Below are 26,625 nucleotides of genomic sequence, written 5' to 3' on the forward strand. Positions count from 1 at the left end.
TAGTTTTTACTGTAGTATTCTCCAGTATACTACAACATGCTATAGTAAGTATTACCCATGATTGAGGGATACTACAGTGTGTAGTATAGTATCCTATAGTATACTACAGTTTAGAATTATGTAGTAAGTACTGTGGTATTCTATAGTAAACTAGTATTTTTTCATGTGGGCAACTCACTCTCACATATTCACAATCCAACGCCCTCACATCCCTTTAATCCCCACACACACAGGTCTCCTACACTCTGATGCTCATCACCTATTCAATAACACTTACTCCCTCCTTCACATACTCACTAAACCACTCTCTCACTAACTCGCCTATTCACTTCTTCATTCACCCACTCTCTTGTGTATAACCCCCTAGTCCTGTCTTCTGCTTCACTCACCTCCTCATACTCTCCTAGCTATCACACTCCCTAGGGCACATGAGAAACACTGCTTAGAGATAGGATAAAAAGATAGAGGGAATAGTCTGAGACAGAGAGTTGGAGAGAGAGAGAGAGAGAGAGAGGGAGTAAGAGAGAGTTATAGAGAGAGCGACAGAGAGAGGGAAAGACGGGGAGAGAGAGCGATAGAGTGAGAGATGGAGAGAGGGAGAAAGAGAGAGGGGGAGTGAGAGAGATAGAGAGGAGTGAGAGAGAAAGAGAGAGAGAGAGATGGCGAGAGAGACAGAAAGAGAGAGAGAGACGGAGAAAGAGAAAGAGTGAGAGACAGAGAGAGAAGGAGTAAAAGAGAGAGATGGAGAGAGGAGTGAGAGAAAAAGAGAGACAGAGAGAGATGGAGAGAGAGAAACATACAACCTATATTTATGTTGATTTATTTTCCCTTTCGCACTTGAACTATTTGCACATCATTACAACACTGTATATATACATAATATGACATTTGAAATGTCTTTATTATTTTGGAACTTTTGTGAGTGTAATGTTTACTGTACATTTTTATTGTTTATTTCACTTTTGTTTATTATCTATTTCACTTGCTTTGGCAATGTAAACATACGTTTCCCATGCTAATAAAGCCTTTAAATTGAAAGAGAGACGAAGAGAGAGAGAGGGAAACACAGTTCCATGTTCTCTAGCTCAGAAAACATGAAAAAGTGGGCCACAGAACAACACCCCCAATGCATACACCTAGACAGATAGATAGGACTGACAGGACTGTGCATTAAACCCAGCATAGATATAGAAGGAACCAGTCTCTCTCCACTGCACCCATATCGACATGACCTCCCTCACTCACGGAGCACATGGTGTTACGCTGAATACCATCCCCCTCTCAACCCCTCAGCGCTTCTGTCACACTCTACAAATAACTCACACAGGGTCCCCAGATACAGCCACACCCCCCTAGCATTGTTTATATGCTCTCACAACTTCTCATTGGTCGATACAGAGATGTCAATCATTGTTTACCTGCTCTCATGACCTTTTATTGATCGATATGGACTTGTCAATCATGTCCAAGCCCCGCCCAGTCCTGTGTTTTCTGTTTATTTGTGTGCGTTGTGTGTCTCCTGACAGTGCTGTAATGTGCTGTACTGTGCTGCGCTGGCTAGGAAAATGCCTACTGCAGCCGTGACTGTGAAATACTGCACGCTTCCACGGGCGAACAAGGGCACACACTCCTCATTCAGGGGCTTTAAATCACACAGCACTGGAGGAGGTACACACACAACATAAACACGTGAGTGCTCACATCCCCACTGCGAATAGGTGAGAGGGTGATTTTTATGGTCCTGTTGTCCTCCTGTCCTCGTTAATGGTCAGCCCCTCCCTGCACCTGAACATCCTGTACACAGAAACACAGAGAGTGAGGGTCAGTAATTGAAGAGAGGGAATCAGTCACTGCTGGACTGAACTGGACATGGGTGTCCATGAATTCCTCTATGGGGGCAGAGTTCAAAACATGGTTGTATGTGTGTGTTTTGTGTCTGGTCAGGCTCTGTGGAGTAGACAGTGTTAAATGTCTGGCGGGACACGTGAGCATCTTTACACACATTAACAACAATAGCTGTGGCTGAACAGTTTGTGGGGAGACAAAGGTGGGAGACATTTTGTGCATGTGCTCACACAGAATTACGTAGGCATGCTCGCACACACAGGCTGCTGTACATACACAGGAAGTTCTCTCTCTCTCCTCTTCTCCTTCCTGTCATCTGCCCAGCCTCTCCCCTTTCCTATCTCCTTTAAAATCATCCCCTCACCCAATCTATTCTCCTATTCCATCTCCCCCCTCTCATTTTCTCATCTACCCTCTCTCACCATCTCTCTCTCTCTCTGACCTGGCTATTTGCCCTGTGACACTCCCCTCTCTGGCAGTAGGGCCAAGTCCCTCTTCTGTCACTACATATCATCACCCTCTCTCTTCTCACTTGGTTCTCACTTTTCACCCCTCCAACCCTCATCTGACTCCCTCATCCTTAGGGCTCAGTCAGGGTGAGAGATAGAGTTATGCTGGTTTCGAGGCAGGGTTAGACAGACAGATGGGATGGATGGTTGGACTAGAGAAAGGCACAGGCACCAGAGCCTCATCCCACCCTCTGTCTGAGACCACTAGACAGACAGGAAGAGAGAGACAGAGAGAAATGGAAAACACAGAGAGAACAGCTGGTCTGGTAATGTAATACTGTAGCCGAGTCTAACTCCATGTACTGGGAGATAGGGTAGGATAGACTGGGCTAGTCTGGGAGATAGGAGAGGATAGACTGGGCTAGTCTGGGAGATATGGTAGGATAGACTGGGCTAGTCTGGAAGATAGGGGAGGATAGACTGGGCTAGTCTGGGAGATAGGGGAGGATAGACTAGGCTAGTCTACCCCTTGACTGCTGTAACAACAGCCTACCACAGAGCACCATATTACCTAGTACACAGGATCTCTTTCTCTATCTCTGTATGTCCCACCGGAACAGTCTCTTTTTCTCTCTCGCCTCCCCCCATCTCCCTCTGTGTAACGTGTGTGGGAGACGATCCGTGAGATCCACCTGATAACCAAGTATACCGTTACCCTGCTGCTGCTGTGGAGTCATCACCTGGAGAGCAGTTGGACCTACAGGCAGGAGAAGAAGGAGAGGAAGGAGAGGGAGGGAAAGAGGTGAGGGGGTGGAACACAAAAACACAGATGCATCTACATAAACACTAGCTATAGCTGGCATGCCAGAGGTGTTCTGACTGTGTACCATAACTGTCTCTCTCTTCATAAACAGCATTAAAACGATGCAGACCAGGCTATTGAACGTCATAGGTGTTTTCCTAACAGAGTACCATCATCCCTCTGAGGCTGAACAAATGGCAACAGTAGCAGTAGCTCGCTTGGCTACATAACAGACTCAGAATCCCCTCTCTGGTTATGCGTGACATCAGACACCCAAGCACGTCAGCATGCGTGTACATATGTTCGTAGGATAGACTGGACACAGCCCCTGCATGGTTTATGAGAGGAGTTGGGTGGAGCAGGAGGTGGGGTAAAATTACATCACAATACAATTTCATGGAAGTCGTTTTTTAAGGTGCTGTAGCCCTTGACTGTGTGCAGAATAATGTTGCCCCCTACTGGCAGAGAATGGGACATGCATGGCACTAAGCTCTTAAAAATGTTAATGCTACATTGACTGCTGCTAATGGATTTGTGCCACTCATCTATCAATTTTTACTCCACTTTTTACAACACATTTGTCTCATTGAGATAAAAGTGAGAATGTATTGTTTTTACATGCAACTTCTGTATTTGAAATAGGTTATCACTAGGTTTAAGGTCACATTATAATTCATAATATATTAAGGGAAAGGGGGATGGATACCTACCGGTAGTCAATTGTACAACTGAATGTCTTGAACTGAAATGTGTCTTCTGCATTTAACCCCTCTGAATCAGATATGTAGTATTTCTGTGTGATGTTATGCTTCCTGGCTGTCACCTGTGGAATGCATTGACGCACAACTGCTATGTTGACTTATAAATGTCAATCAATTAATCAATCAGCTGAATCAATAAATCAACCGTCATGAATTCCCCATGAAATTGAGTTTAATAGATTGTTAAAAATAAGGCTATGATGCTGTTTTAGCAAACATTTACCAGGATAAACCACAGTTATGGCCATACGGCTTTAGGGGCCCAGAGAAAGGCCTGGTACATACTACAGACCATCCTCTGGAGATACACACACGCACGCACGCGCACACACACATCCACACACTCAAATGCAAGCCACACACACATGCAGACATCTACCCACCCAAAACGGTGGCAGTTAACAAGGATTTGAACCAAACAATACTTAGCAGTGTTCTTTAAAAAAAACATGCATAGCTTGGTACCATGAATGTGTAGTTGTCCTGATCAGTCCACAGACGTTACAGGACTGTTTAGCGATGATCCTTGTGTATTTTCCATTTTCTATTGACCATGGTTTCATTTTATGGCACCATTATTACTGATCACTTTGAATATTGTCCTATTATGTTTTTTCATGTAGAAAGTTACATTCTGAACCACCGAGGCTCAATAAGAAAAATAAATACTGGAATGGCTACAACACGATGTGAACGTTATTTCTTCTGAATTGGAAAATAAATAGGCCGAGGCCTAACCAATCCCAACCCAGTTTTTTTTCCTTCAAATATATAAAAATGAAACACTTGTCTATTGGTTTTTCTGCTTTGGGATAACAGACACCATGAAAATACAGATTGATTTATAGAAGTGTCTCACAGACAACAAGTACAAAGAGCACAAAATCAAAAGTAAAACAAGTTATTTGAATGCATTTGTAAAAACACAAAACAAATGAAACACAAAGCAGACTTAGTTCTGTGTGGACAATGCAAAGCAGACTTAGTTCTGTGTGGACAATGCAAAGCAGACTTAGTTCTGTGTGGACAATGCAAAGCAGACTTAGTTCTGTGTGGACAATGCAAAGCAGACTTAGTTCTGTGTGGACAATGCAAAGCAGACTTAGTTCTGTGTGGACAATGCAAAGCAGACTTAGTTCTGTGTGGACAATGCAAAGCAGACTTAGTTCTGTGTGGACAATGCAAAGCAGACTTAGTTCTGTGTGGACAATGCAAAGCAGACTTAGTTCTGTGTGGACAACGCAAAGCAGACTTAGTTCTGTGTGGACAATGCAAAGCAGACTTAGTTCTGTGTGGACAATGCAAAGCAGACTTAGTTCTGTGTGGACAATGCAAAGCAGACTTAGTTCTGTGTGGACAATGCAAAGCAGACTTAGTTCTGTGTGGACAATGCAAAGCAGACTTAGTTCTGTGTGGACAATGCAAAGCAGACTTAGTTCTGTGTGGACAATGCAAAGCAGACTTAGTTCTGTGTGGACAATGCAAAGCAGACTTAGTTCTGTGTGGACAATGCAAAGCAGACTTAGTTCTGTGTGGACAATGCAAAGCAGACTTAGTTCTGTGTGGACAATGCAAAGCAGACTTAGTTCTGTGTGGACAACACAAAGCAGACTTAGTTCTGTGTGGACAATGCAAAGCAGACTTAGTTCTGTGTGGACAATGCAAAGCAGACTTAGTTCTGTGTGGACAATGCAAAGCAGACTTAGTTCTGTGTGGACAACGCAAAGCAGACTTAGTTCTGTGTGGACAATGCAAAGCAGACTTAGTTCTGTGTGGACAATGCAAAGCAGACTTAGTTCTGTGTGGACAATGCAAAGCAGACTTAGTTCTGTGTGGACAACACAAAGCAGACTTAGTTCTGTGTGGACAACACAAAGCAGACTTAGTTCTGTGTGGACAATGCTTTTTAAGGTGCAACGTAAACACTTACGCTCATTAATAAATTCCCTGTGAAATATACCATTTATCAGAGATGAAACCTTCAAAAAAATATATTCATCATCAAATCATTGCTATTATGACTTTACTTAAAACCCCCAGAGAAGATGCAAATGGATAATGTTAGATACGAATGACATGTAATATTCTTTTCATACTTCATTTTTTTTGTCCTTTGGTAACTGGGTACACCTTGACAGAAATAAATAGTCCGTCACACCCTTTTCCCCTAAAATAGTTAGCACATTGTTAGTATAAGTGAACATTACCACGGACGGGTGTTCTACTTCAAGAGGCCTACATTATGTTTAAAAGTGCCAGGGAGATCTAGCATGAGGGAAGACCCTAAATTGCAGCAGGAGCACATTTCCCCAAAATGGCGGAACAGAGAGTTTGGCCCAAAATGGCAGAGCAAGCAGACCTTTGGACGGAGATACAGTACAAGACTTCCCCATGCAGGCTGATACTAACTTCGACACCGTTACAATACTTCAAAATGGATCTTTTCTCCCCGATTACTTCAAGAAAGTGAGGAAATAAGAAAGGCTTTTTAAACTTTTGGAACAGGGCCCTACATTACATCTCACAGTCCATTCTACACACAGAGGTGCCCAAACATTGCTCACATTACCAACACCACAAAGGTAGCAAAAATAAATCTGTTTTGTTCAAAGGTTACGATCTAAAATGCTCGACACGGTAAAGGCGACAGTGAACCCACACACATACAGTCCCATATCAGAACTTTACAACATAAGATAGCAATTCAGTGCAAAACCCCTTAACCATTCACTTTTGTCTTCTGTTTCTAAACATACAATACTGATGTTCCCTTATTCAATGTCATCTTAAATCAATATAATGCAGTTCCTCATCTTTGTTGACTGTACTGTTATTTGAATTATAAAAATTTTAAAAATTAAAGTATGTAAAAAATAAATAAAAGCTGCTTTTCTATGGAATGGTGTGGACTTACCCCAACAACAGAATGGTGTGGACTTACCCCAACAACAGAATGGTGTGGACTTAACCCAACAACAGAATGGTGTGGACTTACCCCAACAACAGAATGGTGTGGACTTACCCCAACAACAGAATGGTGTGGACTTACCCCAACAACAGAATGGTGTGGACTTACCCCAACAACAGAATGGTGTGGACTTAACCCAACAACAGAATGGTGTGGACTTAACCCAACAACAGAATGGTGTGGACTTACCCCAACAACAGAATGGTGTGGACTTACCCCAACAACAGAATGGTGTGGACTTACCCCAACAACAGAATGGTGTGGACTTAACCCAACAACAGAATGGTGTGGACTTAACCCAACAACAGAATGGTGTGGACTTACCCCAACAACAGAATGGTGTGGACTTACCCCAACAACAGAATGGTGTGGACTTACTCCAACAACAGAATGGTGTGGACTTAACCCAACAACAGAATGGTGTGGACTTACCCCAACAACAGAATGGTGTAGACTTAACCCAACAACAGAATGGTGTGGACTTACCCCAACAACATAATGGTGTGGACTTACCCCAACAACAGAATGGTGTGGACTTACCCCAACAACAGAATGGTGTGGACTTACCCCAACAACAGAATGGTGTGGACTTACCCCAACAACAGAATGATGTGGACTTAACCCAACAACAGAATGGTGTGGACTTACCCCAACAACAGAATGGTGTAGACTTAACCCAACAACAGAATGGTGTGGACTTACCCCAACAACAGAATGGTGTGGACTTAACCCAACAACAGAATGGTGTGGGCATATACCGGTCATTAAAACTATTTATGTGAGTAGACCGCTGATTGGCCAGCTCATCCTCCTCAGGAGGATGACATCATCCTCAATACAAGTTTGAGGTGGAGGATTTGAAGTGTCAACAATATTATTTGAGTATGAGTTAACAGAATACAAACTTCTAAAAGTGAGATTTTCATTGGACAGTTACTTTAAAACACTGAGCTGCCTTTATACCGCAGTCGACTTCTAGAATGTGCTGCAGATATCTGGAGCAAGTGAAAACAACGGTTTGAAAAGGGCCCGGTGAAGTGCACTGCACTTAGATAAGTGCACTCATTTTATCCCATGTGCACTTATCAGGAGTTGACTTCACTGCTTCACTTTAACCTTGCCTGGCAAACATTAGGCCCCAAATTCATGGATACATTTAAAACAGACACTAAAAGAATCCTTAACAATGTAGTCATCCACAGTAGTAATACTAATATCAATAATAACAACTTAAAACCTAAGGGAGGGGCATGCGGGGGGGTTGTGCGACCGAGTAGTGATGTGGCAGTCTGTGATTGGCTCACTCCTGGCAGGAAGTGACTTGCCAGACGATGATGTGGCTGCGTTCTGGTTTGGCGGGGGTGGCCTGCTTCATGGTGGGCTCCGATAGGCTGCCATCCACCTCTCCTACATCATCACCTGTTGAGGAGAGATATGTCATATAATGTCATACCCACACACACACACACACACACACACACACACACACACACACACACACACACACACACACACACACACACACACACACACACACACACACACACACACACACACACACACACACACACACACACACACCCATTCTGAAGTCGATGTAGCCTTCTCCTCCACTCATGACCAGGAAGGTTTTGGCAGGTTCAGAGGTCGCCATGTCAGACGATTCAGAGGCGAGGTCATCCGACCCAGAATCCCCTCCGGGTCCGGGGGACGGGATCACCTGACCTGGAACAGGAAGTTAAGTATTGAGTACTTCCTCGGTCAAGTTCAGGAAGAAAACTGAATGAAACAGGTAGGAAGGGACTGCCTGCGCAGAATAATTTTTATTTTCTGTTGCAAAATGTAGCACACCCTAATGATCACTACCCCTTGCTACTTACCTGGGACGGCTGCAAAGAACTTGACTGCATCTCTGTGTCCGTGGAAACACAGCTGTGCCTGTGCCATGGAACAGTAGGGCACGAAGCTGCCTGGCAAAGTGCTCTCCGTGCCCTCCTCACTGAACACCCGCATTGCACCGCCAGGGCGATTTGGCACTGCACCCGCTGTTTTGTTGGCTACAACGTCACAACAACAACAAGACAACTATAGAGTTAAAAACAAAACCTATAGAGTAATGATGTCAGGAAAAACTCCTGGCCTTAAATTAAGAATTTCTTAACTGTAATGTTTTGCGAAGTGAATCCATTTAGCTTGTTATCCATCCATAGCAAGCGGCACACGCAAAGCCTCCATTATAAACGGGATGTTCGATCCCTGAATGCTGATGGACTGACAGCCATGGTATATCAGATCGTATACCACGAGTATGACAAAAATGTTTATTTGTACTGCTCTAATTACGTTGGTAACCAGTTTATAATAGCAAAAAGGCACCTTGGGTGTTTGTGGTATAGGTCCAATATACCACGGCTAAGGGCTGTGCCTAAGAACAGCAAGGCCATCCTGAAAACACATACAGTAGACCCAAAGGTCACACTGTAAACATGCTACACATGGAAAGGAAGGAGTCATTATGAAATGAATGAATGGAGTGAAACATTTAGAAACAACACAGACAAGTTAAAACTAAAAGACGTCAACAGAGCGACAATGACTGTGACTGCCCTGCACAGACAATGAAGCAGTCAGTTGGGTCTCTTTGTTTGTCTAGCCGCATAGAGAGAAGCAGAAAACTAACTTAAGGAGAGACCAGAGACCCACTACTAGGATCAGAAACAACAGGCAGGGAGAGACCAGAGACCCACTACTAGGATCAGAAACAACAGGCAGGGAGAGACCAGAGACCCACTACTAGGATCAGAAACAACAGGCAGGGAGAGACCAGAGACCCACTACTAGGATCAGAAACAACAGGGAGGGAGAGACCAGAACTGACCAAAGAGCACAAACCAGGCCCAAATACACGAAGAGGAGGATAGAGAGAGAGAGAAGGGTAGAGAGAAAAGAGGAGAAGATGCAGCTATATGGAACTGACTAGGAATAGAAGCACTAGAGATAGAAAGGGCAAGACAGCAGGACAGAGGAGGAGGGACAGAGGGAGAGAAACAGAATAGTAAAGAAAGGGAGAAGTCTGGTTAAGCTTGCTGTGTGATGGAGACTCACCCCTGAGGCCCCTCAGTAAGACTCCATGCTGAGGAGGACCTATAGCTTCAGTGAAAGAGGGAGGAGAGGAGGAGGGATATATGGAGCAGCGGAGGAGTAGAGAGTCTATGAATACCCACTCTCTCCTTTACAGATAGCTAATTGGAGCTGTTTCATTCACTGTATGAGTGTTAATTCAGCAGGTTGGTATTTATTGGGATGACTCATGTACTGAGGCAGCTCAGCAGGATAGCCACTAGCTGGCACAGCCACAGACATTAAACCCTAACTGTAACCACACTGCTAACCTTATGCCTAACCTTCGATTAAGACCAAAAAGCTCATTTCTGATAATGACTTTGTACAATATAGCCAAATTTGACTTTGCAGCTGGCCCATCAAGTGGAAATCGCTCAATAAACGTCAACCTGCGTGAATGAATGGGCCAAGTTAAAGTAGATAAACCTTTTCACCATCCAACAACTTTATACAGTGGCTTGAAAAATATTTGTTGATCGTTACGTTGTTATAAAACATGGTCTTATGAGGGACGTGAACATTTTCAAGGGGCAATGAACAATGATTGAGGGAAGGTGAGGAGAGGAGGCCATCTTAGATGACTGAGATGTAGCTGGTATGGACTTACCTTCTGACAGCGGGATGGAGATGATGACACCATTTCCTGTTCCGACCCACAGACGGCTACAGGATATCATGAGGGCTGTGATCCTGACGAAGGAGAAGCCCAGTTTACCCGTACCTAGAGAAGGGGAGAGAAGAGAGGACAGGGTCATAACACTGCTTAAACTCATGCTAAATTGACAGTGTTACAGGGTAACAATGTACACTGAGTGTACAAAACACTTCCCATGACAGACTGACCGGGTGAATCCAGGTGAAATCTAGGATCCATTATTCATGTTAAATCCACTTCAATCAGCGTAGACGAAGTGGAAGAGACAGTTTAAAGAAGGATTTTTAAGGCTTGAGACAATTGAGACATGGATTGTGTTTGTGTGCCATTCAGAGGGTGAATGGGCAAGACAAAATATATAAGCATGGTACTGTTTTGATGATGTGTTTGATGTGTTTTTCGATTTCATTTGCATTGATGTCAGAGTGGTTAGAGGGACAATAGAGCTCTGAGTACCGGACCATTAGCGACCTGACGGTCGTTAGCGAGTTGGGTGCTACTGTACCAACGCATGTCCAGAGTGCATAAGAGAAGATTACTGTGAATCAACGGTCATGTGGAATTTGACCGAGGTCATGACTCATGACGCCGGTGTGGTGGTAATACAGTAACCGCAACAGTCCTGAGCACAATCATTCACATATTCCCCATGCATTCTATTGAAACAAAGTCCTTTTTCATCTACCATCCTAAAACTCCTCTGCTTTGTCAATGTCAATACTTCATGCCAATAAAGTTGTATTGATTTAAACAGTGAGTCAATGTACAGTACCCAGCATCTTGGAGACGTAGGGCTCTATGTCGACGTCCTGGAGGTGCTGGTAGGTGTGGGCGTGGAACAGTCTGAGGGTGGAGTCCAGGCGGATGGATACCCAGATCCCATCTCCCACCCAGGCCAGCTGACGCACCTGACTCTCCTTCCGGGGGTGGGCGTCAAACAACTTCTACACAGGAGGAAATAGAGAAGGTAGCATTATAACCATGTTAAACCACACTATATCACTATCAGATATTGCACAGACATCATGGGCCGATATACAGTGTATATTCTATTTGATTGGGGTTGTACTGTTGAGAGAATACACAAATGTTAGATCACAAGAAACATAAGACAATGAGATCTCAAAGGACAAAGTGGGCTGGAGTTATTCTAACCTATGTGGAATAAGTCACCAAAGGGCCTTCATCAATTTCATGGATGAAAGTCTTAAAAGTAGAACTACGACAATTAGAGCAACAAAACATCTTCAAACCAAAAGGGAGATTATACAATAACTTTAGTGTCATTTTGTGAAACTTCCTTTTGGGTGTTTTGGAAAAGACTTCTAACAGCTGTGGGGAAAGTCATAAGGATTCCCATTTATCTAGCACTTTTCTGAAACACAAATCGCTTTACACTGTCCCCCCTTCTACCATCAGAAGGTTTCCAGTATAAACCACGTCAGATGATGTACCTCTATCCTCATGGCCTTGGGTTGGATGACGTAGATCTTGTTCCTGTAGCCACACCACACCTTGTCATGCACCACTGTCATACAGCGGATAGAGTGGTGCGGCCGGCCCAGGTCTAGTAGGTGGTAGTTGGTCAGATCCCACTGTCCCTCTGCATAGGGAGAAACACACACAAACTATATGCTTGTGACACAAAATGGCTGCCAAGCCGTTTTACTCCAGGGAGCATCACAATACAGGTTAACGTTTATTAGAGTCTGGTCCTGGAGGCAGAACTGAGTGATTTCCTCTAGATAGGCCAGCTGTAAAGTCACAATTGTCTATATTGTAAAAATTCATATAAACACACATTTGCGTTTGGGTCTTAATTTAAGGTTGGGGTTAGGCATTAGGGTTAGCAGTGTGGTTACGGTTATGGTTAGGTTTAAATTAATTTTGTATTACTTTGTGGCTGGGCCAGCTAGAAGATTTATTACAAAAACACTAACCTGCATCACAATATGGCTTGAATCAATGCATCCTTACCCAGGCCTCTGTGGAATATAGCCAACGTGCCATCAGCCAAGGCAACCAGGACTCTTCCTCTCACATGCCTGCAGACAGAGAGCACACATAGACATGTCTGGTGAGATATACATGGCCTGAACACTCAGTACAAGACATGTCTGGTGAGATATACATGGCCTGAATACTCACTACAAGACATGTCTGGTGAGATATACATGGCCTGAATACTCACTACAAGACATGTCTGGTGAGATATACATGGCCTGAATACTCACTACAAGACATGTCTGGTGAGATATACATGGCCTGAATACTCACTACAAGACATGTCTGGTGAGATATACATGGCCTGAATACTCACTACAAGACATGTCTGGTGAGATATACATGGCCTGAATACTCACTACAAGACATGTCTGGTGAGATATACATGGCCTGAATACTCACTACAAGACATGTCTGGTGAGATATACATGGCCTGAATACTCACTACAAGACATGTCTGGTGAGATATACATGGCCTGAATACTCACTACAAGACATGTCTGGTGAGATATACATGGCCTGAATACTCACTACAAGTAGTGTCTGGTGAGATATACATGGCCTGAATACTCACTACAAGACATGTCTGGTGAGATACACATGGCTTGAATACTCACTACAAGACATATCTGGTGAGATATACATGGCCTGAATACTCACTACAAGACATATCTGGTGAGATATACATGGCCTGAATACTCACTACAAGTACTGTCTGGTGAGATATACATGGCCTGAATACTCACTACAAGACATGTCTGGTGAGATACACATGGCCTGAATACTCACTACAAGACATGTCTGGTGAGATATACATGGCCTGAATACTCACTACAAGACATGTCTGGTGAGATATACATGGCCTGAATACTCACTACAAGTAGTGTCTGGTGAGATATACATGGCCTGAATACTCACTACAAGACATGTCTGGTGAGATACACATGGCTTGAATACTCACTACAAGACATATCTGGTGAGATATACATGGCCTGAATACTCACTACAAGACATATCTGGTGAGATATACATGGCCTGAATACTCACTACAAGTACTGTCTGGTGAGATATACATGGCCTGAATACTCACTACAAGACATGTCTGGTGAGATATACATGGCCTGAATACTCACTACAAGACATGTCTGGTGAGATATACATGGCCTGAATACTCACTACAAGACTTGTCTGGTGAGATATACATGGCCTGAATACTCACTACAAGTAGTGTCTGGTGAGATATACATGGCCTGAATACTCACTACAAGACATGTCTGGTGAGATATACATGGCCTGAATACTCACTACAAGACATGTCTGGTGAGATATACATGGCCTGAATACTCACTACAAGACATGTCTGGTGAGATATACATGGCCTGAATACTCACTACAAGTAGTGTCTGGTGAGATATACATGGCCTGAATACTCACTACAAGACATGTCTGGTGAGATACACATGGCTTGAATACTCACTACAAGACATATCTGGTGAGATATACATGGCCTGAATACTCACTACAAGACATATCTGGTGAGATATACATGGCCTGAATACTCACTACAAGTACTGTCTGGTGAGATATACATGGCCTGAATACTCACTACAAGTAGTGTCTGGTGAGATATACATGGCCTGAATACTCACTACAAGACATGTCTGGTGAGATACACATGGCTTGAATACTCACTACAAGACATATCTGGTGAGATATACATGGCCTGAATACTCACTACAAGACATATCTGGTGAGATATACATGGCCTGAATACTCACTACAAGTACTGTCTGGTGAGATATACATGGCCTGAATACTCACTACAAGACATGTCTGGTGAGATACACATGGCCTGAATACTCACTACAAGACATGTCTGGTGAGATATACATGGCCTGAATACTCACTACAAGACATGTCTGGTGAGATATACATGGCCTGAATACTCACTACAAGTAGTGTCTGGTGAGATATACATGGCCTGAATACTCACTACAAGACATGTCTGGTGAGATACACATGGCTTGAATACTCACTACAAGACATATCTGGTGAGATATACATGGCCTGAATACTCACTACAAGACATATCTGGTGAGATATACATGGCCTGAATACTCACTACAAGTACTGTCTGGTGAGATATACATGGCCTGAATACTCACTACAAGACATGTCTGGTGAGATATACATGGCCTGAATACTCACTACAAGACATGTCTGGTGAGATATACATGGCCTGAATACTCACTACAAGACATGTCTGGTGAGATATACATGGCCTGAATACTCACTACAAGTAGTGTCTGGTGAGATATACATGGCCTGAATACTCACTACAAGACATGTCTGGTGAGATATACATGGCCTGAATACTCACTACAAGACATGTCTGGTGAGATATACATGGCCTGAATACTCACTACAAGACATGTCTGGTGAGATATACATGGCCTGAATACTCACTACAAGTAGTGTCTGGTGAGATATACATGGCCTGAATACTCACTACAAGACATGTCTGGTGAGATACACATGGCTTGAATACTCACTACAAGACATATCTGGTGAGATATACATGGCCTGAATACTCACTACAAGACATATCTGGTGAGATATACATGGCCTGAATACTCACTACAAGTACTGTCTGGTGAGATATACATGGCCTGAATACTCACTACAAGACATGTCTGGTGAGATACACATGGCCTGAATACTCACTACAAGACATGTCTGGTGAGATATACATGGCCTGAATACTCACTACAAGACATGTCTGGTGAGATATACATGGCCTGAATACTCACTACAAGTAGTGTCTGGTGAGATATACATGGCCTGAATACTCACTACAAGACATGTCTGGTGAGATACACATGGCTTGAATACTCACTACAAGACATATCTGGTGAGATATACATGGCCTGAATACTCACTACAAGACATATCTGGTGAGATATACATGGCCTGAATACTCACTACAAGTACTGTCTGGTGAGATATACATGGCCTGAATACTCACTACAAGACATGTCTGGTGAGATACACATGGCCTGAATACTCACTACAAGACATGTCTGGTGAGATATACATGGCCTGAATACTCACTACAAGACATGTCTGGTGAGATATACATGGCCTGAATACTCACTACAAGACATGTCTGGTGAGATATACATGGCCTGAATACTCACTACAAGACATGTCTGGTGAGATATACATGGCCTGAATACTCACTACAAGACATGTCTGGTGAGATACACATGGCCTGAATACTCACTACAAGACATGTCTGGTGAGATATACATGGCCTGAATACTCACTACAAGACATGTCTGGTGAGATATACATGGCCTGAATACTCACTACAAGACATGTCTGGTGAGATATACATGGCCTGAATACTCACTACAAGTACTGGAGTACAAGTACAAGGAAAAGCAGCCAAAAAGTGCTCAGCATTTGTGGGAACTCCTTCAAGACTGTTGGAAAAGAGTCCTCAGAGTACTCACACTATGTTGAGGATGGAGTCCTTTAGCTTGATGGCGTGGAGACACTTCCTCCACCGAGCCACAGACGAGTGCACATACAAACTAGAGAGGGAGGAGACAAGAGAGGAGACAAAGATTAAGAAACACAATCCCCAAATAAATGGGGCTGATTTTCTAAAGATAATTATATGGATCAGGGTGCATAAAAAAAAATTTACAGAGAAATTACAAAAAATGTATAATGCGTTTTTCTTTTCTTTACCAAAGAGATTCTACTGTATATTCCATACTCATTTATTTCTGTGTGGCCCTAGTGACCACTCCCTTGTCCTCACCATCCGTTCTGGGCCCCCAGCCACATGGTGGGCAGGGCGCTGCTCATCCTCTGGACGTCCTCCCCAGCAGGGAGCATGTCGTCGGGAAGAGACGCCTCACCCACCCCATCCTGGTCCCTGGGAGACAGAGAGAAAGAACAGGGCTGGTGAGCTTTAGTGTATCAAACACACATTAATCACTCATGTATAAAACCCAGTGCCTTAAACAAGGGACCAGAGTTCTCCCTGGTCAGGTCACTACTAACTAGTACTAGGTCAGACAGTCTCACCTCTGTGTGTCTGCAGTGGAGGACTCATGGTGACCGGCTCCCAGAGGGTCTGTGAACACGTGTTCTGTGTAGATGCCTGGCTGACTGACGACCAGCCCCTGGTTCTCCTCCCCCTCCTCTGTAGCCTCTGTGGCCTCTTCCGCCGTGGGGACCCCATCCTCTGCAGGACTGGGCTCTCTGGACAGATCCACTGTTGGGTGGAGGTAGGGGGAATTTGTAGAGAGAAAATATTACAGTAAGTATGCATTAGATACAAAAGGATGATTCAGGGTGGAACCCAGGGCATACCCCAGTTTTAATGTGTGTGAAAGTGTGAAAATGCCAACATTAAAAACCCCTCATTCAACTACTCCTGGTTGAATGAAATGGTATAGTTCTGGGCAGGAACAAATGCCTTCAAACCCTGTATCTCTCCAGGACTAGTGATGGAGGTGACCACTGCTATAATGTCCTGAACCGCGGCCAGTTCCTGTGTCTGTGTTACCTGAGCTGTGCTGGGCCGGGAGGTCATTGAGCCCTGCCCCGGCCATCTGGAGGACGGCGGTGGTCCCTTCCGTTGCCAAGGCGCCGTCGCTGCCCGCGGAGCCCAGACTGGCCACGCTGCCTGTCAATGACACGCCATCAACTGGCCCGGACTCCAGGTCCTGGGGTACAGGTAGCTCCTCCCCTGCAGGGTAGTCTGTCTCCAACACACCTGAGAAACAGACATGTGAAAACACACAGAAGTGAGCACACACACACAGTACCGTTTTATTCATTCCATTCAGACGTTACAATGACCCCTTCATCTGATTGAGGGTAACACCAGCCAACACTGACATACACAGACCCATCTTGAGACATTATGAGGAATTTTAATACTATAAATTCCTCATAAACTGTACACAAACATACACACACAAACTACACACAAACATCACACACACACACACCTGGTATGCTGGCGATGCAGAGGACGTGTGAGTTGCAGGCGTAGAAGCTGTCCAGCAGGTCAGAGGGCTGGTTGGCCTCCAGCACCATGACTTTAGTAGAGGAGTGGGTACTGGTACAGATCCACACCCTGCAGGACATCTCATCCTGCAGGCGCAGCTCCTTCTCCTTCTCCTGGTCACCTTTCTCCTGCTCCTGAAGCAAGGACAGGACAGACTGATCATAAGCAAGGACAGGAAAGACTGATCATGAGCAAGGACAGGACAGACTGATCATGAGCAAGGACAGGACAGACTGATCATGAGCAAGGACAGGACAGACTGATCATGAGCAAGGACAGGACAGACTGATCATGAGCAAGGACATGACAGACTGATCATGAGCCAGGACAGGACAGACTGATGATGAGCTCCATTATACCAGGACTAGTATGTATAAGGGCTAACAATGTTGACTTGACTGAGGCCTGTCATGATGGCTTGAGGCCAGTACTCGTAAATATGAGAGCTTTAACTTGTGTCTGTATGTATTACCATCCAGTCTTCTTTCTGCAGTCATTTACAGTACAAGCTCTCAAAAACAGCATTAAACTGTTTTAAACACACTTATATTGTATAAAGTTCCAGCATACAGTACTTTTGTTGACTGATATACAAGCTCTCTAAAACAGTCAGAAGTTTCCATATACTGTCCTGTGATCCTGATGAGACACCCTCCTTACGTCAAGGTGCTTAAGGTACACCCCCCTTGGCCAACATGCTCAAAACCCCTCCCCCTTACCTTGTTCTCTGTCTCTAAATGGTCCAGGCTGCTCACAGAGCCCTTCCTGCTCTGCCCTTCCAACATGGACCCTCCCTCTCTGATCTTCCCTCCTGACAGGTTCACACCCGCAGCACACCACAGCTGCAGACATATCAATCAATCAATCAAACAACGTACAATTTATAGAAATTGCATTTAAAAAAGCTCAATACACCACAGGAGGTTAGTGGCACCTTAATTAGGGAGGACGGGAACGTGGTAATGGCTGGAGCGGAATGAGTGGAAAGGTATCAACAACATCAAACACAAAGTTTCCATGTGTTTGATGCCATTCCATTTGCTCCATTCCAGCCATTATTATGAGCCGTCCTCCCCTCAGCAGCCTCCATTGCAAAACATGTATTATACTAGTGTATCACAACTTGGTATTAAAATGTTGCATTGTGCACAATAGTAATGTATGTTTTCACAGATCAAAATGAAGTTAACTTAATCACAGTGTGTGCCGTGCTCACCTTCATAGAAGCATCTTTCTGGTCCAGGGGCCTCAGGTAGACTGGCACAGGTAGATTCTTCTCTTTGTTCTCTGTTGGGCCCCCGTTCACTACCTGAAAGGACACACAAGATGTCATATAAAAAATAAAAACTTGGATATGGTTATTATTGCGAACTCTCTCCCTCTCTCTCTCCCTCCCATCCCCTCCTCTCCTACCTTAGATTTGCTGGGTAGACTCCATCCGTGGGCCTGTACCTGTCCATCCTCTTTCTGCATGTGGGCTTTGACCTGTCTGTACTGGGCCCTCTTTTGCTCCCTACGGGACGGAGAGGCGCACGGGTCCATTCTGACAGGGAGACAGGACAAAAAGGGAATTTCATTACAAAAAATTACATTATGGGCCGATTTGCTGAATCCTGGACTAGAAAGCACTGTCAAATGAGATTCTCCAATGAAAAAGCTTTGAGGTCCAGAAATATGCCCAATATGGGAAACAAGCCCTAGGAGTATATGAACGTTTGTGTAGCATGGTTATGAAGAGTTCTAAAATAGAACAGGTTATGAAGAGTTCTAAAATATAACAGGTTATGAAGAGTTCTAAAATAGAACAGGTTATGAAGAGTTCTAAAATAGAACAGGTTATGAAGAGTTCTAAAATAGAACAGGTTATGAAGAATTCTAAAATAGAACAGGTTATGAAGAGTTCTAACCATCATAAGTAGTTGACCCACATATCCATGATTCTATTATAAGTGCTGTGTAATACATGGAGTGAATGACCATAGCTCATCATGGCAGAGGTCAAGAGAGGAATAAGAAGAGCTACAACAGTACTAACACATGACAGAATGAGTGCTGTGTCACTACTCACTCCTCATTGAGGAAGTCGAAGGCCTTGGACTTCTCGGTGGGGAACTGGGAGAAGGTGCTGCTCCTCTTCTTCATTCCCCCTCCTGCAGGGGGCATGTACTTCACCTCTCTCCCCTGGGACTCCGCCTTCTTCATCACTGCCGTGCTGGAGGAGGAGGGGCTAAAGAGGCGGCTGAAACTGCGGGGGGGAGAGAGAAACCATAGGGATGCGAAGGGGGAGGGGGGGTTGGTATAGGGAGGAGCAAGGCCGGGGGTCAACCACCAACCAACAGTAAACAGTCACCCACCACCACCACCACCACCTCAAGTATAGTGAAGTGAAGCATGCTGGGGATTTGGGTACGTTGATTAACAAAGCCAAGGCCCACCCATCACAATACCACTCGTGATGACTCGTAACTGAACGGGAGTCATACATATTAATATATAGTATTTTAAGCCTACATACAGTACACTAGTACTGTATATTAGGACACCTACACCTGTGTATTTCTGTGTTTGTAAATACGTTTTGGCATATGTTATCTGAATGTTGATAGCAGATAGTAATCTGATAGTGTGGGACAGATGGTAATCAAGCAGATAGATTTCAATAGACTGCATAACATGTGATTACAATGAGCTCCACAGGCCAGTAAGAGGAAAGAGCCCCATGTTAAGACAGTTAATCACAGTAAAACTCACAGGGATGAAGGAGGACACCTCTGTCAGTTGATCAAAAGAAGCATGCAATTATATTTGTCATTATTTTCTTCATATGTCTACACATCATACTGTAATGGACAGTAGATCTTACAAGAGTGTGCATTAATAAAGAGTTGGACATATTTAAATCTTCGCACTAAAACAGGTTATAGGCCTATTGCAGAACGAAGCACTTGTCCATACATTTTCCTGTAAACAAATACAACTTCTGAGAGGACATGAAGGAGGTACAATCAGCTGACATAGACCTCTCCCTCTCAGCAGTCTTTAAGCAGACTAGCAGGACAACATAAGGCAACAGGGGCAGGCGGGGGGGGGGGGGGGCAAGAGAATCACATTGGACTGATTTGTTTGTGGATTGGATGGAAAACATGAAGAGTAGTACACATCCAGGACATGTCTATTGTTCAGGGGACTGTAGCAGACCTGGGTTCAAGCACTATTCAAAATCCTTCAAAGACTTTGAACGTTTGCTTTAGGCTGCATGGACTGCCAGGTGGGTGAGATATACGCAGTTGGGAATTGTCTATTGGTTCCGGTGCAATAGGCAAGCTCAATCAAGCAAAGCTAAAGTATTTGAAAGGATTTGAAATAGTATTTAAACCCATGGCTAGACTGTAGTTACTGTACCAAGGGGAAAGAGAGGGATGGCTATGATGTTTAAAACATTTACCTAAGACTGAACATTTAATAAATAACACATCCAAAAAGAAAGAAAACAGGGATGGAATTTCCAGAATGTTAGCATATGATATCATGTTGATAGTGTTGAATACATCATATCAGAAATGTATAGAATTCCTATCAGTTATTTCGTACAGGTAGTCATTGAAGGAGAACTGCTTACAATTGCCAGATGCTGGATTTCTTCTTCTCAGTAAGGGAAGGGTTTTCTCTGGAGGCTCTGGTAAGACAACACAGCATGGCATCATGTTAAAGGGACTGTTCAGCACAATTACTTACGACATTGGTTAGTTTAACCAAACCAAAGTGTTGATTGCAGTCACTCCTTGTCCATAAAAAGCCTTCTAAGTAAAGAGATATTTAGATAACTATGTCACTTCTCTGAACTATCCCTTCAACTCATTCATTTAAATTGGTAGAGCAAGGATAGAGCAGACGGATGATTTCAGAGTGGAGTCTCAGAGTGGAGCTTAAAGAGTGTATATGAAAGGGGTTGTGGAGAAGGAAACCCTTCACTAGGCAACATAGTATTATGTTTCATTCTATTTATTAACATTTGATCTCCAAAAATGTTTATTTACTTTTGAACATTATGGAAGTTTGGTGTTCTGAAACAATGAACTTTGACGTCACTCTGGGAACTAGTTATAAAGCAACTGCAGCATATTACTATAGCAGAGGCCATGGAAACAACTGGGGAAAGCATTCATATGTTGTATCCATAGTCCTTTGCCTATTCCTTCATGTAGGTATCTGATTCTAGAAAGATATATATATATTGAGCCTCTCTCTCTCGTTAGCTAGCTGGCTATGGCTATCCAACATCGGAACTCTTCCTTGTCAAGGTAAGCTTTTGGTTTAATAAATGTATTGCCACGGGGCTCACCAGTATAACTGCTAAACTACTTACTGACTGTACACCGTAATGCATGATTGTAGCAGGTTTACTAACACATTAGTTCTGGTAGGTATGTGGACTATGACATTAGCTAACATGGTGACAACAATGTAGGCTTGGTGTAGTGGTTAGCGATCATTTGCGCCTGGGCACAGACAGCTGTTGTGTTGTGCAATGAAGTCCACAAGCGAAGGGAAAAGGTGAGACGAGGAGAGAACGTGGATGTGAGAAGGAATCATACAACAAGCAAAGTGATTATGCTGTTTGTATGTGGCTTCTATGAAAGCAAACTGTGTTTGCGGGTGATCAGGGGTGTATTCATTCTGCCTATTCTGTTGAAAAACAAATCTTAAACGGAAGCAAGCGGGAAAAAATGGGGAATGTGAATGACATTTATCCAATATGCTGTAATAGAAATAAGGCCATGCTCATTAAAAATTGTCCTCCCTGATCTTAAATGGCACCGACCGCCACTGACTCAAGTGTATGGCAGTGGCCTAGTTTCAAGTCTAGCATTCAGATTAAGAGGAAAGTCCTCTTAAAATGTGGAGATATAATTGACCAAATTGTTTAATTGGCCATATTGTTTAAAAATACATGGTTAGCTGAGGGATTGCATTGTATACTGGCTCTATTCGATTCCCTTCAATCCTACTCTTTCCTCTCCTCCTCCTCACCTGATCATCTCTGTCCACCTAACAGCCTCCTGTAATTCCATCAGTCTCTCCTTGTACTGGTTCCTCTCCATGAGGACTCTAGCCATCTCTACCCTGGTGAACCTCTTCCTCTGGGCTGTAGGAACGTCACTCTGGAACACCAGAGAGAGAGGGTGTTTTTAATTGGTCGGACATACAACGCACCAATCACAGTAACAAGCTGAATTTTAAGGAAGGTACATTTTGCAGCAATATCATAAAAATATACATTTAACAGTGATTACAATATAGAAAAGGGCACCACTATAGGACATGAAGAGGTACAGTCACATTATACAGGACAATGTTATACATATGGTAAGAGGCACTCACATCCTCTTCCTCGTTTGGCTTCCCTTTCACCTCCTCCATCTCCACACGCACTCTGGAAAAACAGAAGAATTGGTTCAATCAGGTTCATCAACAATATGCTATGCCATGTGTTCATGTTGACAGTTTACTCTTGGTGATTTCCCTAAAAACAGTCTTATAATTGGGGTGGCCATATTAATATGGTGTGTTGCTGTTGTCAAATCAAATCCAATCTGATTTGTCACATGCCCTGAATACAACAGGTGTAGAACTTACATGATCAGTTGTGTGTAGTGTGTTATCGTGTGTTGTTGTTGTTATTCACCCACTTCTTGAGCTCCTCCTCCAGCTCTCTGTTCTTCTCCTCCAGGTTTTTCCTGGTCTGTGTCACAGCGTCTAGTTCCCCCTGCAACACTTCCTTCTCACACGACAGCTCATCCACCCGCGCTATCAGGTCATTCTTCACCACATTCAGAGCGTTCCTACAGGAAACAAGGGGGGAAAGGAATGAATGTGACACCTTACAACACTGCATGCAAGATGTTTGTGTTATGTTGTGCTTCCAGTATATAGTCCGGTATAGTGGGATCTACAAAGCTAAATACATCTAAATATGGAATAGACTTTAGACCAGTTTAAAAGACTAATAACATTTTAATAACTTTGGGGGGTATACATTGAACAAAAATATAAATGCAACATGTAAAGTGTTAGTCCCATGTTTCATGAGCTGAAATAAAAGATCCCAGAAACAAAAATCTTCTTTCTCTAAATTGTTTGTGCTGAAATTTGTTTACATCCCTGTTAGTGAGCATTTCTCCTTTGCCAAGATTGTCCATCCACCTGACAGGTGTGGCATTTCAATAAGCTGATTTCACAGAATGATCATTACACAGGTGCACCTTGTGGTGGGGACAATAAAAGGCCACTCTAAAATGTAATTTCTTGTCACACAACACAATGCCACAGATGTCTCAAATTGAGGGAGTGTGCAATTGCCACGCTGACTGCAGGAATGTCCACCAGAGCTGTTGCCAGAGAATTTCATGTTAATTTCTCTACCATAAGCCACCTCCAAAGTTGTTTTAGAGAATTTTGCAGTACAGCCAACTGGCCTCACAGCCGCAGACCATGTGTATGGCATCGCGTGGGCGAGCGGTTTGCTGATGTCGACGTTGTGAACAGAGTGTTCCACGGTGGCGGTGGGGTTATGGTATGGGCAGATAACATGATGAGATATTGAGGCCCAATGTCGTGCCATTCATCTGCCGCCATCACCTCACGTTCCAGCATGATAATGCACAGCCCCATGTCGCAAGGCTCTGTACACAATTCCTGGAAGCTGAAAACGTCCCAGTTCTTCTATGGCCTGCATACTCACCAGACATGTCACCCCTTGAGCATGTTTGGGATGCTCTGGATCGATGTGTAGGACAGCGTGTTCCAGTTCCCGCCAATATCCAGAAACTTCGCACAGCCACTGAAGAGGAGTGGGACAACATTCCACAGGCCACAATCAACAGCCTGATCAACTTTATGTGAAGGAGATGTGTCACGCTGCATGAGGCAAATGGTGGTCACACCAGATACTGACTGGTATACTGATCCACGCCCCTACATTTTCTTTAAGGTATCTGTGACCAACGGATGCATTTCTGTATTCCCAGTCGTGTGAAATCCATAGATTAGGACCTAATGAATTTATGGAACTGTAAATCAAATCCTTGAAATTGTTGCATGTTGCGTTTATATTTTTGTTGAGTATAATTGTCAAATAAATCTAAAAGTACACCGATCTCAGTGTGTTTTTCTTACTTTGTCTCCATTAGTTGTGTGTTCTCCGTGATCAGGTTCTCAACCTCACGACCCATACCTGTAAACAAGGAACAACACCAGCCAGGGGAGAAATTACCTCGTTTTCTGCTTTGTGTTCATACAACTGGAGTTTACAGAACAGCATGTGTAGAAGGCCTGGATAGATTCTATTATGTATCAAATAGTTCTTAATCAACTATGTTTTTAAAATCTTCATCCAAAATAAATCAATATTTATGGAGGTGCATTTACTTCAATGGATGAACACATCGTCACATTGACTGACTTTAATATTCATATAGATATAATAAAGAATCAGTCCATTCAGGGTGTTAAATATCTCATAGTGAGATATTTCTAAGAAGAACAAAACAGGGACAACCCCAACAGCCACCACACAGAACATGTTACATGTTGCAACAGAGTAGGATGGAGCGAGCGGGTGAGGTCTTACCGAGCAAGCTAAGGTCTGAGAAAACCATGCAATCCAAGTCAGGCAAGAGAACGAGAGAGAGGTGGAGAGACTGAGACATGAGGTGTGTATGAGAAACACAACGGAGGAATGAGAGCTAGGGTACTCCTAACATGCTAGTGGAGAAAGGAATGAGAACTAGGGTACTCCTAACAGGCTAGTGGGGAAAGGAATGAGAGCTAGGGTACTCCTAACAGGCTAGTGGGAAAGGAATGAGAGCTAGGGTACTCCTAACAGGCTAGTGGGGAAAGGAATGAGAGCTAGGGTACTCCTAACAGGCTAGTGGGAAAGGAATGAGAGCTAGGGTACTCCTAACAGGCTAGTGGGGAAAGGAATGAGAACTAGGGTACTCCTAACAGGCTAGTGGGGAAAGGAATGAGTTACAGTTCTAGGGTAGAGAGACAGTGGGGAAAGGAATGAGAACTAGGGTACTCCTAACATGCTAGTGGGGAAAGGAATGAGAACTAGGGTACTCCTAACAGGCTAGTGGGGAAAGGAATGAGAACTAGGGTACTCCTAACAGGCTAGTGGGGAAAGGAATGAGTTACAGTTCTAGGGTAGAGAGACAGTTGGGAAAGGAATGAGAGCTAGGGTACTCCTAACATGCTAGTGGGGAAAGGAATGAGAACTAGGGTACTCCTAACAGGCTAGTGGGGAAAGGAATGAGAACTAGGGTACTCCTAACAGGCTAGTGGGGAAAGGAATGAGAACTAGGGTACTCCTAACAAGCTAGTGGGGAAAGGAATGAGAACTAGGGTACTCCTAACAGGCTAGTGGGGAAAGGAATGAGAACTAGGGTACTCCTAACAGGCTAGTGGGAAAGGAATGAGAGCTAGGGTACTCCTAACAGGCTAGTGGGGAAAGGAATGAGAGCTAGGGTACTCCTAACATGCTAGTGGGGAAAGGAATGAGTTACAGTTCTAGGGTAGAGAGACAGTGGGGAAAGGAATGAGAACTATGGTACTCCTAACAGGCTAGTGGGGAAAGGAATGAGAACTAGGGTACTCCTAACAGGCTAGTGGGGAAAGGAATGAGAGCTAGGGTACTCCTAACAGGCTAGTGGGAAAGGAATGAGAACTAGGGTACTCCTAACAGGCTAGTGGGGAAAGGAATGAGAACTAGGGTACTCCTAACAGGCTAGTGGGAAAGGAATGAGAGCTAGGATACTCCTAACAGGCTAGTGGGGAAAGGAATGAGAGCTAGGGTACTCCTAACAGGCTAGTGGGGAAAGGAATGAGAACTAGGGTACTCCTAACAGGCTAGTGTGGAAAGGAATGAGAA

The 26,625-nt window shown here is 43.8% G+C and overlaps 1 protein-coding gene across 1 annotated transcript in view; it reads right to left on the reverse strand.

The window, feature by feature from the left end:
- Positions 1-8,072: 8,072 nt before the first annotated feature.
- Positions 8,073-26,625, reverse strand: part of LOC139365181 (C-Jun-amino-terminal kinase-interacting protein 4-like) — a 54,266-nt gene continuing 35,713 nt past the window's right edge. Inside the window, exons 11-32 of the mRNA XM_071102635.1 lie at positions 24,873-24,930; positions 23,387-23,539; positions 23,079-23,130; positions 22,728-22,858; positions 21,316-21,372; positions 19,765-19,941; positions 19,110-19,239; positions 18,913-19,005; positions 18,416-18,538; positions 17,638-17,830; positions 17,190-17,399; positions 16,706-16,895; positions 16,437-16,553; positions 16,123-16,203; positions 12,581-12,648; positions 12,058-12,206; positions 11,376-11,547; positions 10,556-10,669; positions 9,931-9,975; positions 8,706-8,882; positions 8,407-8,550; positions 8,073-8,244 (exon numbers count right to left, since the gene is read on the reverse strand). Coding sequence (XP_070958736.1) covers positions 8,126-8,244; positions 8,407-8,550; positions 8,706-8,882; positions 9,931-9,975; positions 10,556-10,669; positions 11,376-11,547; positions 12,058-12,206; positions 12,581-12,648; positions 16,123-16,203; positions 16,437-16,553; positions 16,706-16,895; positions 17,190-17,399; positions 17,638-17,830; positions 18,416-18,538; positions 18,913-19,005; positions 19,110-19,239; positions 19,765-19,941; positions 21,316-21,372; positions 22,728-22,858; positions 23,079-23,130; positions 23,387-23,539; positions 24,873-24,930 — 2,753 coding nt within the window. The 3' untranslated portion in view covers positions 8,073-8,125. The remainder of the gene's footprint in view (positions 8,245-8,406; positions 8,551-8,705; positions 8,883-9,930; positions 9,976-10,555; positions 10,670-11,375; positions 11,548-12,057; positions 12,207-12,580; positions 12,649-16,122; positions 16,204-16,436; positions 16,554-16,705; positions 16,896-17,189; positions 17,400-17,637; positions 17,831-18,415; positions 18,539-18,912; positions 19,006-19,109; positions 19,240-19,764; positions 19,942-21,315; positions 21,373-22,727; positions 22,859-23,078; positions 23,131-23,386; positions 23,540-24,872; positions 24,931-26,625) is intronic.

This window comes from Oncorhynchus clarkii, chromosome 13 (assembly GCF_045791955.1).
Source record: "Oncorhynchus clarkii lewisi isolate Uvic-CL-2024 chromosome 13, UVic_Ocla_1.0, whole genome shotgun sequence".
NCBI classification, from domain to species: Eukaryota; Metazoa; Chordata; class Actinopteri; order Salmoniformes; family Salmonidae; genus Oncorhynchus; species Oncorhynchus clarkii.